The sequence below is a fragment of the Myotis yumanensis genome, unplaced genomic scaffold (genome assembly GCF_028538775.1).
Source record: "Myotis yumanensis isolate MYYU_CA2020_CCGP unplaced genomic scaffold, mMyoYum1.0.hap1 SCAF_22, whole genome shotgun sequence".
Lineage (NCBI taxonomy): Eukaryota > Metazoa > Chordata > Mammalia > Chiroptera > Vespertilionidae > Myotis > Myotis yumanensis.
Genome location: NW_027223773.1, coordinates 2,702,583 through 2,717,094, shown reverse-complemented (window position 1 = coordinate 2,717,094; position 14,512 = coordinate 2,702,583). Strand labels below are relative to the sequence as shown.

At 42.6% G+C, this 14,512-nt stretch overlaps 1 protein-coding gene across 1 annotated transcript in view; it reads left to right on the top strand.

Annotated features, from left to right (window-relative positions):
• The first annotated feature begins 3,889 nt into the window (after positions 1–3,889).
• KMO (kynurenine 3-monooxygenase) overlaps positions 3,890–14,512 on the top strand; it is a 31,091-nt gene continuing 20,468 nt past the window's right edge. Inside the window, exons 1-3 of the mRNA XM_070401342.1 lie at positions 3,890–4,157; positions 12,715–12,784; positions 13,399–13,496. Of these exons, the coding sequence (XP_070257443.1) occupies positions 4,104–4,157; positions 12,715–12,784; positions 13,399–13,496 (222 nt within the window). The 5' untranslated portion in view covers positions 3,890–4,103. The remainder of the gene's footprint in view (positions 4,158–12,714; positions 12,785–13,398; positions 13,497–14,512) is intronic.

Sequence of the window (14,512 nt, the reverse complement as noted above, 5' to 3'; positions counted from 1 at the left end):
CTTGGTAGTGAAAAGGTAATGGGAATGCTTTTCAATCAGTGGTTGCCACTGGACATCTTCCTTTGCAGATGCAACCTTGTCCCTCTGCGAAATAACATTTGTATTTTGCTTAGAGGTGTGTGGGGGCCTTTCTACCTTGAACTTTGTCTGATGACAGTATTGACGTTGCTTTCTTCTTGTTGATTTTTGGGTGGTTTGTCCATGTGTCCCTTTTACTTTGCTTTCTGTTCAAGTTGTGGGACTTGATGTCCTGCCATGAGGGCCAAAGGAAAGAGGCAATGGCTTTCTCTTCCCTCTCTCTCTTCTAAATCTCTTTTCAGAGAGGAAGGGAGAGGGAAAGAGAGATAGAAACATCAATGATGAAAGAGAATCATGGATCGGCTGCCCCCTTACAGGGGATGGAGCCCACAACCTGGGCATGTGCCTTTGACTGGAATCAAACCTGGGACCTGCCAAAACCGGTTTGGCTCAGTGGATAGAGCGTCGGCCTGCGGACTGAAAGGTCCCAGGTTCGATTCCGGTCAAGGGCATGTACCTGGGTTGCGGGCACATCCCCAGTGGGAGATGTGCAGGAGGCAGCTGGTCGATGTTCCTCTCTCATCGATGTTTCTAACTCTCTATCTCTCTCCCTTCCTCTCTGTAAAAAATCAATAAAATATATTTTTTAAAAAGTATAAAGTAAATATTAAAAAAAAAACAAAAACCTGGGACCTTTCCATCCACAGGCCGGTGCTCTATCCACTGAGCCAAACCAGCCGGGGCCATTCATAGTTTTCAATACCATTTCTATGTTGATGTGCTGATGACTTCAAACTTATTTTTCCAGCCCTGACTTCTCCTCTATGTTCCAAATTCATATATCCAACTGTATGTTGAATATTTATATTTTAATTACCTAACTGAATATTCGTATCTCAAACTTAATATATCCCAGAGGATAAATCTCAATTACCACCGCCATACCATAATTTCACATGCAGTATGTGGTACCACCAGTTACTTAAGCTAGAAACCCGGGGAGGGAGGGAGGGTCTTTGATTCCTGAATTCTGCCCCCATTCCCCAACGCCTGCATACACTATGCCCAATTCTCCAACAAAGCCTGGCTACTCTACTTCTGATGTCCATCTACTTTTCTCCCCTTCACGTCCACTAATATTTATTTGTTCTTCAAATAAGTAAGTAAATCAGGTTTCATAACAACAGTAAATTTCATATAATGGTGAACGCAATAAAAAGAAATAAACAGGAAACCTATTTAGAGAATGAGGGGATAGCATCTTTTTGTATAGACTTTTATCGGAGTGTTTTTTAAAATATTTTTTTATTGATTTCAGAGAGGAAAGCATGGGGGAGGGAGAGAGAGAGAAACATCAATGATGAAAGAAAACCACTGATTGGCTGCCTCCTGCACGCCCCCTCCTGAGGATGGAGCCCGCAATGCCAGCATGTGCCCTGACCGGGGATCGAACTGTGATCTCCTGGTTCATAGGTTGATTCTCAACCACTGAGCCACGCCGGCCGGGCAGATAGCACTCTTTTGGTAGAGTGATGAGACTAAGGATGTTGTATTTGACTGAGACCTAAACACGGAGAGCAGAGAGAGGAGGCTCTCCAGGCAGAGAGCTGCCAGCGGGGAGGGCCTGGTGAAATGAACAAACATTGATTGAGCAAGTGAGTTCATCGAGCGCAGGGAGGCCATATTCTGTCAATGTCAGCAGTAGGAGAATGACGAAACTACCGAGCAAATACGGTACTCATTAACCTCGGTACTCATTAACCTCCGCCACTAACGCTGACTTGTTAAATTTATAAATGCAGTACAGGTGGAGATAAGTGGAAGGATGCAGTGTCTCCTGGAAAGCAAAGCGTACTGTGAAGTATGCTCCTGTTGGACTTTTAAAATACTCACCTGAACGCTGTTTCAAAGGCCACTTTTAAAACAGTTAACATCAAATGGTTGAAAATGATATAATATCTAAATGCTAGCTCAATATAGAAAGGTAATATTGATATCAGACAATTAAACTTCAAGGCAAAAATCATTCCTGGAGGCCTAGCCGGTGTGGTTCAGTGGTTGAGCACTGACCCATGAACCAGGAGGTCACAGTTTAATTGCCCATCAGGGCACACACCTGGGGTGTGTGTTCGATCCCCAGTAGGGGGCGTGCAGGAGGCAGCCGATCCATGATTCTCTCTCATCATTGATGTTTCTCTCTCCGTCTCCCTCTCCTTTCCTCTCTGAAATCAACAAAAATATATTTTGGAAGGCAGAATTGCTCAAACAATCAAGGGTTATTGTATAGCCAAAGTAATTTGGCCGTGGAATTGGCTCTGGTATAGGCAAGTGTAGAATAGATGAAATAAAACAGAAACCTAGAATCAGACTCATAAATATATAAACACTGGACCTATGACAAAGGCAGTCGTGGGAAAAGGAAATTCTTTTTATTCAGAAGTTTGGGGAAAATTGGGTATTCATAAAATAAATATGGGCTATGTCACAGCATGCATAAAAATTAACTCCATGTTGATTATAGACCTAAAAATAAAAATCTTTTAGAAGACAACATAGAAGAACATCTTTATGATTACAAAAACTGATAAAATGATTAAAAAAACACTAGTCACAAAGGAAAAACTGGGTAATTCAAATATGTTAAAATTAAGAATATCTTTTCATGTAAAGACACCACTAAAAAAGCAAAAAGGCAACACATATATGAATAAAACTATATACTTATAAGAATGTAATATATTTGCAACATATATAAATAAAACTCATATTCAATGGCATTTTTAAAAAGTGAGACTATTCAAAGAAATATAAGCACTCGTGTACAAAAGAAGAAAAGCAAGTTGGGAATAAACAGGTGAAAGGTGCTCAACTTTGTTAACAAATAATGCAAATTAAAATGACAATGAGATATAGGACAAACCTGCAAAAACCAGAAATTCCCTGTGTCGTGGGAGAGGAAGAGAGAGAGAGAGATATGCTTGTAGAAGGCTAGGGTAACCAACCCCAAAATAGTGGTTTGCTATGGGCAGGAAAAACAGGTGGCCCAAGAACAGGGTTATAAGAATGACTCTCCACTGTGTGCCCTTTTGTGTCTTTTGAATTTTATACCTTGTGAATGAATGAATGAAATACCCAACATCAAACCTTCCAACAACTCTACACTCATCCACAAGGGGCCAGTATTGAATGATACTCAACTCTAGCTCTTAACCAGGGGGAAGGCCATTCTGGATTCTCCCTGCTCTTCCTGGGAAGTGAAGAAGCGTCATCTTTTATGTTCTTTATTTAACACCACCTCATGTTAAATATATATATTTAAAATAAGATGAGAGAAGGCAAAGAAGTGGAGAGTGATATGGCAGAAAGCCAGGAATGAGTTTACAAGGAGCATATTATTAATCATCTCGCCTTAGTGCTGATGCACACATTGGATTCTAAAGTTTCTAGCGTCTGATGCAAAAAATAAAAATAAAAAGAAGTATGGTCACATACACAGTTGAAAATCTTGCTGGGAGAATATTAAGAGTAGGCAAAACATTTGTCCAGGTAGAGTCTGTTAAAGACGCACTGTGAGGAGCCTTTAGGTGAAAATTCCTGAAATGTGGCTCTTAAAGGCAAAAATAATTCATGATTGGATGATGGAGTCATACCATCTCATTCTCTAAGAGAAGCTTAAGATGCTTGGGGATTTCAGACGAGGGGTTTCATTCACGGTTAACTATGAATGGAAAACGGAAGTAAGGAAGTAAGAAAATGCATGTGGTAGAAAAAGAAGAAGAGAAGCCCTGAGTCTGTGGTTCAAACTTTTCTGTGTCTGCCCTTCAGACAGGGCGTGTCTCCGCTTGGCTGGATTTTCAGTCTTGGTTCACATCATGAAGTTTCTTTTTTTTTTTTTTTTTCCCCTTGAAGCAGAGTTGACTGTGCTTTGGGCTACGAAGGGGTTAAATGCTACCTCCCAGGCCTGCTCAAACACTGTGGCTGGCTGGGGCAGGATATAAAGACGGGAGGGATCTGTGTGTGGGAGACAGGGTGTCCTCTGGCAGAGGAGCCACGGTGATCTGATCGTGGAGAGCACTTCAGCAGCCATGGATTCCTCAGACTCTCCGAGGAAAAAAGTAGCTGTCATTGGTGGTGGTCTGGTAAGCATCGATTTCTCTGTTATTCCTGGTGGGGGTGTTACATGAACGCTCATGATTCGCAATGACTCTTACTCACTTGTACAAATGGTTCGTTTTTCTCCTGAAGACTTTTCGGATGTTTACAAACATGTATCTTGAAGGTGGTGTTAGTGTGGATTTGCTTTCTTCTAGGGGGAGGTATTTTATTGCCATTAAATGCAAAGGTGTCTGTTTTTCCTTGTCATTTTGATTTAGGGTTAAACACACACACACACACACACACACACACACACACACATAAAATAAAGATAATTGAATTGATTTATGCCCAGGTTCACTCATTTAAAATAATAATAATATATATATATATATATATTACTATAAATATATTTTAATGAAAACATTTGCCTCACTTTGGTTAATATACTGTCTAATAAGAAGAAGTGACAAGAAATATGGAGCTAGTGAAAAATGATCACGTTGGGCGTCCGCTAGTTAGTTGAGTCATTGGGAATGATACCTACTTGGTTCCCTGACTTACCCGGCGGATCTAATGGAGCACCTCCGCATGGAGTGCTCACCCCCTCACTGAGCAGGTGGGATGGTCTGGAGGGGACATGCGCACATGTAGCCAGACGTAGGAGGGGTCTCTGGAGCCAGTTCTGTTTAACATGGGACTGCCTCAAGCAAACTCTATCTCCCCCGCCCCCCACATTCAACAGAATATCCCCATTAGTTAAAATTTAACGATTTTCTTTTCACCTTTGGGCTAACCATTTGTAGGCAGTTAGCTCACAGATATTCATTCATTTATCTATTTGCTCAGTGAAAATCTATCGGGGGCCCAGTCTGTCCCAGACACTGTGCTAGGCAGTGTATTTCATACTGCACGTGTGTTTCTATAGTACATGCTAATTTTAGTTTCTAGTTCTGCTCCCCTTATTGTCTTTCCCCCAAAATACTGTGACAGTTCCTCTAACATTGCTGGCTCTACATTTCAAAATGCTAAGGAACACTATTACATGCTGTGTGGGTCAATGCATGTGACGGATGTTGTCATTTCTTCATGCTGGGCTTTGGTTCAATTTGTTCCTATCAAAGTTTTGCGTATAAAACGAGAATGCATGTATTAAACAAAATCTTACTGAGTGCCTGCTATGTGCCAGCATTGTTTTAGATGCTGGGGATTGGGTAGTAAAATAAAAAATTTCAGTGTGAGCACTACAAAAGACATGGAAACAGTCTGGCCAGTGTGGCTCAGTGGTTGAGCATGGACCCAGGAACCAAGAGGTCACGGTTCGATTCTTAGTCAGGGCACATGCCTGGGTTGGGGGCTCGATCCCTAGTGGGGGGCGTGCAGAAGGCAGCTGATCCATGATTCTCTCTCATGATTGATGTTTCTATCTCTCTCTCCCTCTCGCTTCCTCTCTGAAATCAACAAAAATATTTGTTTAAAAAGATGCTAAAACACTACTTCAAGGATGTTAATCTGAACATTTGGTAAATTCACTGTATTGATTTTTCCTCCTTGTGTGAAATGCAGCTCCTCTACCTCTTCCCCTGCAACGGTATTACCTCTGGGAAGCAGGAGGATCGCCCTTAAAGCTCTCTTCCCTTCTGTAAATGCCCCCAGGGCTATGCTTGCCTTTATTACAGGTGCCTTCTATGAAAATTACTGATTTGCATAATATGCAAACAGTGGTTGGCAAACTGCAGCTGGAGAGCCACATGCGGCTCTTTGGCATCTTGAGTGTGGCTCTTCCACAAAATCCCGACTTCTGCGCATGGGCCACGAAGGGCCACGAAGTTTCCATCTCACTGTGCATGCACGCCCGCACGTGGTATTTTGTGGAAGAGCCACACTCAAGGGGCCAAAGAGCCGCATGTGGCTCGCGAGCCGCGGTTTGCCGACCACTGGCATAGTTCATTCCCCATAGAAGGTTTTTAACTTCATGGGGCTCATGACTGTCTTATTTTTGGGACCTGCTTACTTCTCTTTTATAAGAGTTACCCTTACCCCACTGTCCAACCTATGGGGGGGGGGCATTGAGGGGGTAAGAGATCAACCAAAGGACTTGTATGCATGCATATGCGCATAACCAATGGACACGGGGGGGGGGGGGGGGGGGTTGGGGGCAGTTGGGGAGAGGTCAATGGGAGAAAAAGGAGACTTATGTAATACATTAAACAATAAAGAATTTAAATTAAAAAAAAGAAAAAGGTTACCCCAGTGCCTTATCCAATCAAACACACCAACATATTTTGCGTGCATGAGTTTGCTTTCAGAACCAAGTCAGGAATCATCTCCTGAGAAGTTACGTGGCTCAGAAGCAAGAAATGTTTCTCATCAGAATAGTGTCACTCGGGATGTAGTCCTTGGAAGGATCAACTTGAAAAAGGGATTTGAAAAACCATCTCTACTTTTATGGCTGCGAGGAGTTGGTGTAGCTTTCCAGTTCTAGCAAGTCAGCCTCAGCTTCTACTGGAGCCCTCATTACATGGATATGTCCAAAGATCACATTCTTGAGACCAAACTGTAATTCTATGAGTAGGAGGTAGACGCCGGCTTTTCAAAAGTCATGTGGTGACCAGCTCAGACTGATTCTAAGGAAGAGTTTTATATGCTTCCTTAAGTCAAGAGTAGTTGACAAGTTGACACATGTTTGACATGACATTATCAGGTTGATTTCAAACACATTACAATAAAGAGGTATGAAGTGCATAAAACTGTAATGATCTTGATTCCCCTTCCCTTTAGGGTCGGCGTTTATAAACTTAAAGTTACAGTTTCCTCATGATCATTGCCCACATTGGCCAATCACTGTGGGAGAGGTCCCGTGGGAATCAGCAGAAATTTAGCGAATATTCTTACATCAAACCACACCAGCTGAGCACCTTGAGAGCATACCTCATCATTTCATAAAAAAAAAGTAAACTTAAAAAAATATATATATGACGTTATTGATTTTTTACAGAGAGGAAGGGAGAGGAATAGAGAGTTAGAAACATCGATGAGCTGCCTCCTGGACACACCCTACTGGGGATGTGCCCACAACCAAGGTACATGCCCTTGACCAGAATCAAACCTGGGACCCTTCAGTCCACAGACAGATGCTCTACCTACTGAGCCAAACCGGTTAGGTCTCAAGTGGTTTTGATTGGTAATTTAGGCCTCAATATCATGCATGGGCAGGGTGGGGCCAAAGCACATGACCTGTAAAGAAGGAAGTAGAGGGAGAGACAGAAAAAGAAAGTGGGAGAAATGGACTAACAGAAAACTGGGTAAATCCATAATTAAGTAACCAAGGAATCTCCTTAGACAGCCGTGGGCAAACTGTGGCCCGTTTGAAATGAATAAAACTAAAAAAAAAAAGACCGTACCCTTTTATGTAATGATGTTTACTTTGAATTTATATTAGTTCACACAAACACTCCATCCATGCTTTTGTTCCGGCCCTCCGGTCCAGTTTAAGAACCCATTGTGGCCCTCGAGTCAAAAAGTTTGCCCACCCGTTAGAGCTCTGCATACGCACCAATAGGCAATGGTCAATAAAACTCTGATTTTTACAAATTATTTTATGATCAAAACAGTTGAGTGCTCTGGACTTTTGGTGCTTCAAAACAAATATAGAGACTTTTCATAGTTGCCCACGTCCTTCGTAGAACTGTCCTCTCTCTATGGAGGCTTAACCCCAAGAACTTCCTGGAAGCTTTTACTGCTCCCAGGAGTTTAACCCCTCCTGCCAAAGTCTTCACTTCTCTCAACACCTTCTTCCCTCTTTATCCTCAGGAACCAGCTGTGCTTTCAACAAGAGCTTGTGGTGGGTTCAGAGTGGTGTACACACATTTTCCTTTCCATTTATATCTTCCTATCTTAGTAGTTTCAGTCGTTTTTGGTGGTTTTTTTTTTTTTACAGTGTAAGGACTAAAAAGGCACTGACAGTTGTTCCGATGAAGCACGTTTTACAGAAAGTGAGCAGAGGAAATAAAGTTAGAGTAAAATGCTCTTTATCAGCCCTATTACGAATCATTCTAGTCGAATGTCAGTAACATCTACCAATTTTTTTTTTCCTTTTCGTTTTATTTGAACCTCAGTTACACAAAACTGGAGTTATCCTCATCTTTATCTCAGGACACATTATTATGACTCATCTTGGAGAAGACATTTTTATTTACTTTTTTGCTTGTTTGTTGATTAACAATAATCAACAGGAGCTGTAACCTTTGAACTCAACATGAGAATTACAACATTGACAGACTTACATCCACCTCTGTGCTTCTCTCTCACCTGTTATAAGTATTGCCCCGAATCCTGTGTTTCTCATTCCCTTGAATATATAAGTATTTAAAAGTTTTTATGTGTAGCATATATACACAGGTTATTAATATATATATACTTTTAAAATTATGTATATGCATATATTGTGGATTAGTTTTAGTTGTCTTTATAAGAGAATCATGCAGTATGAAATTATTAAGAATACATTTTTAAATATATATGAAGGCCCTGGCCCTGGCAGCTCAGTTGGTTGGAGTATTGTCCTGTATGTACACCAGAGGGCTGCGGGTTCGATTCCTGGTCAGGGTACATACCTCGGTTGCGAGTTCAATCCCCAATGAGGATACATAAGAGAGGCAAATGATCAATATTTCTCTCTCACATGGATGTTTCTCTTTCTCCCTTCCTCTCTCTCTAAAAGTCAATAAAAAACAAACATATCCTTGGGTAGGAACAATACATATGAAAATTATTAAGGAAATTCGAGGCTTATGGTGATGTCATTTATAGGGAGTATTTCAGGACACAGTTTGCCTCTAGGAGATGGCTCTGTTTACCAGCAAGCCCAGATGAATGTAATCCAGTCAAGACTAGAGAGGAGCCCAGACCAGTTTGGCTCAGTGGATAAAGCGTTGGTCTGCGGACTCAAGGGTCCCAGGTTCAATTCCGGTCAAGGGCATGGACCTTGGTTGCGGGCACATCCCCAGTGGGGAGTGTGCAGGAGGCAGCTGATCGGTGTTTCTCTCTCATCGATGTTTCTAACTCTCTATCCCTCTCCCTTCCTCTCTGTAAAAAATCAATAAAATATATTAAAAAAAAAAAAGACTAGAGAGGATTTTCCTAGATACGCTTTAGTCCCTTTGATCATTGATTTCTTTCCAGTTTACCCTTCTCCTAAGATGTATCTATTTAGAGTCCTGACTCAAAGCCTGGAGGTTTAGTAAATCCTCCTAAGCAGTAAGTCAGGTGGGTGTTCTGAAGCCCAAATGTTGTCCCTATAGCTTCATGAGTCCAATAAAATTCTGCTGAAATTCTCAGGCTGCCCTGCAAACAGTAGACACCCCTAGGCATGGCACCCAATGCCGGGTTCATCTCTCTGTGTTTTCTTTTCCTGTTGGCAGAAGAGTTAGTTCAAATGATTGATTTCACCATTGCTCCAAATGGCTGTTTGCCGAGGACCAACTGGCAAAGGGCCAGGTGAATGCTGATAGAATAGACAGAAAACTTGGCATCAGTCGAGCGTAATGGTTGTGATAAGAGAAGCGGAATGGTGAATGTGGAAAGAGAAGGGTGGATGGAGAAACATTACGGGGCAGGATTGGCAGAACTTGGGATGGATTCAACATGGAGAATGAGGGGAAGTGAGGTGCCAGGGATGACTCTTAAGTTTCTGGTTTGAGCAACGAGATGGATGGGATACCACTCACTGACATAAGGAATATCGCAGAGAACTGACAAGATGGGGCCAAGGATCACACGTTTCGGTTTGAATCTGTTGATTCTGAGATGCGTTGAGACATGCAAGAAGCTACGTTAATTAGACATTCGTATGCGTGAGCTAAAAAAAAAAAAAGAGATCAAGAAGAGAGGCTGGTGAACAGCAGGATGGAATGCTGCTGAAAATGCAGGTGGGATCATTGACTGTGGATGATCTTGCCAAACTTCAGTTGCTATTGATGCGGCAGTAGGTAAATCCCTGCAACCTACACAAAGCTAGTAGGAGGGAAATACTATAAGGGTTTGTGAAGGCAATAGACAAAAAACTCTTCATAATCTCAGAGTAGGGAAAGACTTCTTTGAAAGATACCAAATGCATTAACAATAATGTAAAATATTGATAAATCTGATTACACTGAACTAAAGAACTGCCATCCTTATAAGTTACTCTAGAGTTTAAAAAGAAAGCCAGCCTGACCGGTTTGGCTCAGTGGATAGAGCGTCGGCCTGTGGACTGAAAGGTCCCAGGTTCGATTCCGGTCAAGGGCATGTACCTTGGTTGTGGGCACATCCCCAATGGGAGGTGTGCAGGGGGCAGCTGATCGATGTTTCTTTCTCATCGATATTTCTAACTCTCTATCTCTCTCCCTTCCTCTCTGTAAAAAATCAATAAAATATATTTAAAAAGAAAGCAAGAAAGCCACAGCCCAGCTGGTCTGGCACAGTGGATAGAGCGTCAGCCTGCAGACTGGAGGGTCCCAGGTTTGATTCAAGTCAAGGGCACATGCCCAGGTTCTGGGCTCGATCTCCAGTGGAGGACATGCAGGAGGTAGCTGATCAATGATTCCCTCTCATCGTTGATGTTTCTATCTGTCTCTCCCTCTCCCTTCCTCTCTCTGAAATCAATTAAAACATATTAAAAATAAATAAATCAAAAGCAAGCCACAGAAAAAGATATTGGCAGCATTTAAAAATGACAAAGAGCCCTAGCCGGTTTGGCTCAGTGGATAGAGCGTCAGCCTTCGGACTGAAGGGTCCCAGGTTCGATTCCGGTGAAGGGCACGTGCCTGGGTTGCAGGCTCGATCCCCAGTGTGGGGCGTGCAGGAGGCAGCCGATCCATGATTCTCTCTCATCATTGATCTTTCTCTCTCCCTCTCCCTTTCCCTCTGAAACCAATAAAAATATATTTTAAAAATAAATAATCAAAATGACAAAGACTCTGTACTCAAATCTACAAACAACTCAAAGGATCAATAGAAGGAAAATAAAAAGACCTACAACCCAATAGAAAATAGGCAAGAGACTTTGCAGGCACTTGACGAACGAGGAGCTGCAAGCAGTCAATCAATGTGGGAGAAAGCATCCCCCCTCTAGTTAATCAGTCATGCACAGACTAAAACACCCTCCTCCCCTCTGACCCTCCAATGGGAATGTTTGAAAGTTTGAGAACATCAAGCGCCAGCAGAAATGAACTCTCAGAAGCTGCTGGTTGGAAAACAGATTAGTACAAAATGAGAAACCACGTGGTATAATAAAGGTGAAGACGCATAAACCTCTGGACAGAGATTCCACTTCTGAGTATAAAACTGTAGAGGAAAAGAATGCACATACGGACTAGGAGAATGTTCTTCATAGCATTTATATATATAAAGAGGTAATATGAAAATTTGTCCAGGATACCTTTACAGTTATGACCAGCTCCAAACCTTAATAGTCATGACCGGCGTGGCTCAGAGCATGCCCCCACCCCAGTGGACACACACAGGGGTGGGGACCTGCTCCCAGGGGCCGCAGCACGGCTCGGAGCATGCCCCCGGTGGGTGGAGGTGGTGGCCGAAGCACAGCAGCCTGGGTCCCGGGTGCCGGAGGGAAGCCGGTGCCGGCAGCCAGGGGAAGGAAGACCTACTCTTGCAGGAATCTTTGTGCATCGGGCCTCTAGTTGTTAATAATAGTCCCCAACCAGGAAACGCTCGAATGCCCTTCAACAGTAGAAGAGCTAAGTCATCTGTGAGATGTCATGCAATGATGACTCACACAGTCATAACAAAAAAACGTGCCCGTGCAATGGATGAATCTCTTGTTGAAGCAAGATGCAAAAAAAAAAAAAAAAATACACATGTGATTCTAATTCTGTGATTCAAAAGCAAGCAAAATCAATCCAAATTGCCTAGAGATACATACCTGAGCAGTAAAACTCTACAGAAGCAAGGACGGGTTATCACAAAAATCAGCATAATGTTTACCTTTTGGTGAAAGGCTGGGGATCATAATTAAGGGGGTGGAGGGGGCAGCTTTAGGAGAGCAGCAATGTTCTACTTTTTAAAAAATATATGTTTTTATTGATATCAGAGAGGAAGGGAGAGGGAGAGAAAGATAGAAACATCAATGATGAGAGAGAATCATTGAGCAGCTGCCTCCTACACTCCCACCCCCTCCCCCCCGCCCCACACACACACACTGGGGATTGAGCCGGCAACCAGGGCACGTGCCCTGACCAGGAGTGAAAGTCAACACTCAACCCCTGAGCCACGCCAGCCAGGTGGCAATGTTCTACTTTTTTTTTTTTTTTTTACCAGAATGATGGTTGTGTGTGTGTGTTTGCTTTCGAATTCTTCTGTAAACTGTATACATGTTTTATGATCTTTGTATAAAAGTTCTACCTCACTCTAAAAAAGTAAAAAGAAACCTGTCTCTAAAATTATAGCATTTAATCTTGAATTATGCCATTATTGTTGCAAATGGTGCGTTCTAGTAGCGAGTAAGTAAACTGGTGTGATAACCAAGCCACACACGACAGTAAAAATTCTCTAAACTGGTGGAATCAGACAAATATGTGAAAAGAAACTTGCTTTGATTCCTAGGTTGGATCGTTAAATGCATGCTTCCTTGCAAAGAGGAATTTTCAAGTTGATGTGTACGAAGCTAGGGAAGGTAAGACAATTCTGAAAACTGAGATGTGGTTCTCATTCTGTGGTCTCTTTCTCTTTCGATTTTAAAGGATATACACTAATATACATATTTTAAATATATTTTTATTGATTTCAGAGAGGAAGGGAGAGGGAGAGGGAAACATCAATGATGAGAGAGAATCATTGATCGGCTGCCTCCTGCACGCCCCACACTGGGGATCGAGCCCACAACCTGGGCATGTGCCCTGACTGGGAATTGAACTGTGTCCTCCAGATTCATGGGTTGATGCTCAACCACTGAGCCACGCCGGCTGGGCAGATTTAAAAAAATTTTTTTAAAGGGGACTGTTAGAATTTTTTAAATGTCAACTATCTAAATTCAATTCATACAAATTTACTATGATTAGCATTTTCTCTATAAGAGTTAACAAGGTCTTTTAATTTGGTACTGGTCACACCAGTCGCTCAGGTGTTCCATGACCATCTTGTCCAAGGATATAAGGAGTAGTGTGTACCCTAGCCGGTGTGGCTCAGTGGATAGAGCGTTCGTTTATATTATCAATAAAAATACGTAAGTATTTAAAAGAAAAAAAAAAGGAGACATGTGTAACGTGGACTCTACTTGCAATGTATTAGATATCCGAGTGGCTCAACTGGCACGTGGAAGAAGCATTAACTTGGCCCTTTCTCACAGAGGACGACAAGCCTTGAAAGCCATTGGCCTGGAAGACCAGGTACCTCGTTCATGCATTTTCCTTAGAGAAGGTAACACTTGCTGTTTTGCAGCAATTGCATGGTTTCAGTTCATCCTGGTTCAGGGCGCTATTGAATGCCAAGAACCTCTGCGCGCAGACTCAACCTACAAAGGCTTTCAAGCTTCTGAGTTTGGCAAGAGGGTGAACATGTGATGCTTGAGGCACCTGGGATCCAGGGCAGGATCCACGACCTGGGGCAGGGGGAGGCTGCAACCCCCTCTGGGCTCTCAACAGGATGGGAGAGCTCTGCCCCGGAAAGTGGGATCTGAGGTGGCATTAGGATGAGAGGAGCAGGCCAACTCCATTCTTTTCTTTAAAAATATATTTGTTTTTTTTTTAAAGATATATTTTTATTGATTTCAGAGAGGAAGGGAGAGGGAGAGAGAGATAGAAACATCCATGATGAGAGAGAACCACGGATTGCCTGCCTCCTGCACGCCCCCTACTGGGGATTGAGCCCACAACCCGGGCATGGGCCCTGATCAGGAATAGAACCGTGACCTCCTGGTTCATAAGTCAACGCTCAACCACTGAGCCACGCCGGCGGGCCCGTTCTTTTGACTATACAGGTCTATGATCTCTTACCCACAATTCTCTACTCCAGAAAACTCTGAAAATAGAAAGCTTTTCATCAGCCACTCAGCAGAAAATGTGACCTGATGGGAGGCTTTTTATGGCCTTATTTTTCTCTTGCTTAGTGTGACTGTTTTACTACAGAGATGTTTTGTTTGATTATAGGTGGTGCCCCAACTACCTCGCAAAAATTCGAACGTTTCTGATTTCTGAAACCAATGGGCCTTGTGGTTTTGGATAAGGATTGAGGGCCTGTAGTAGATTCTCCTTCCATGGCCTCAATGTCGCTGAACTTCTCACTGTCTGCCGTGCAGCTTGAAAATGTGGCCAGAAATGATACATTTTTCTTGATAGGACTTTGGTTGACAATGGGCATCAAAATGATAACATGAGTCAATATGAGTTCCAGCTCCATTTCTACA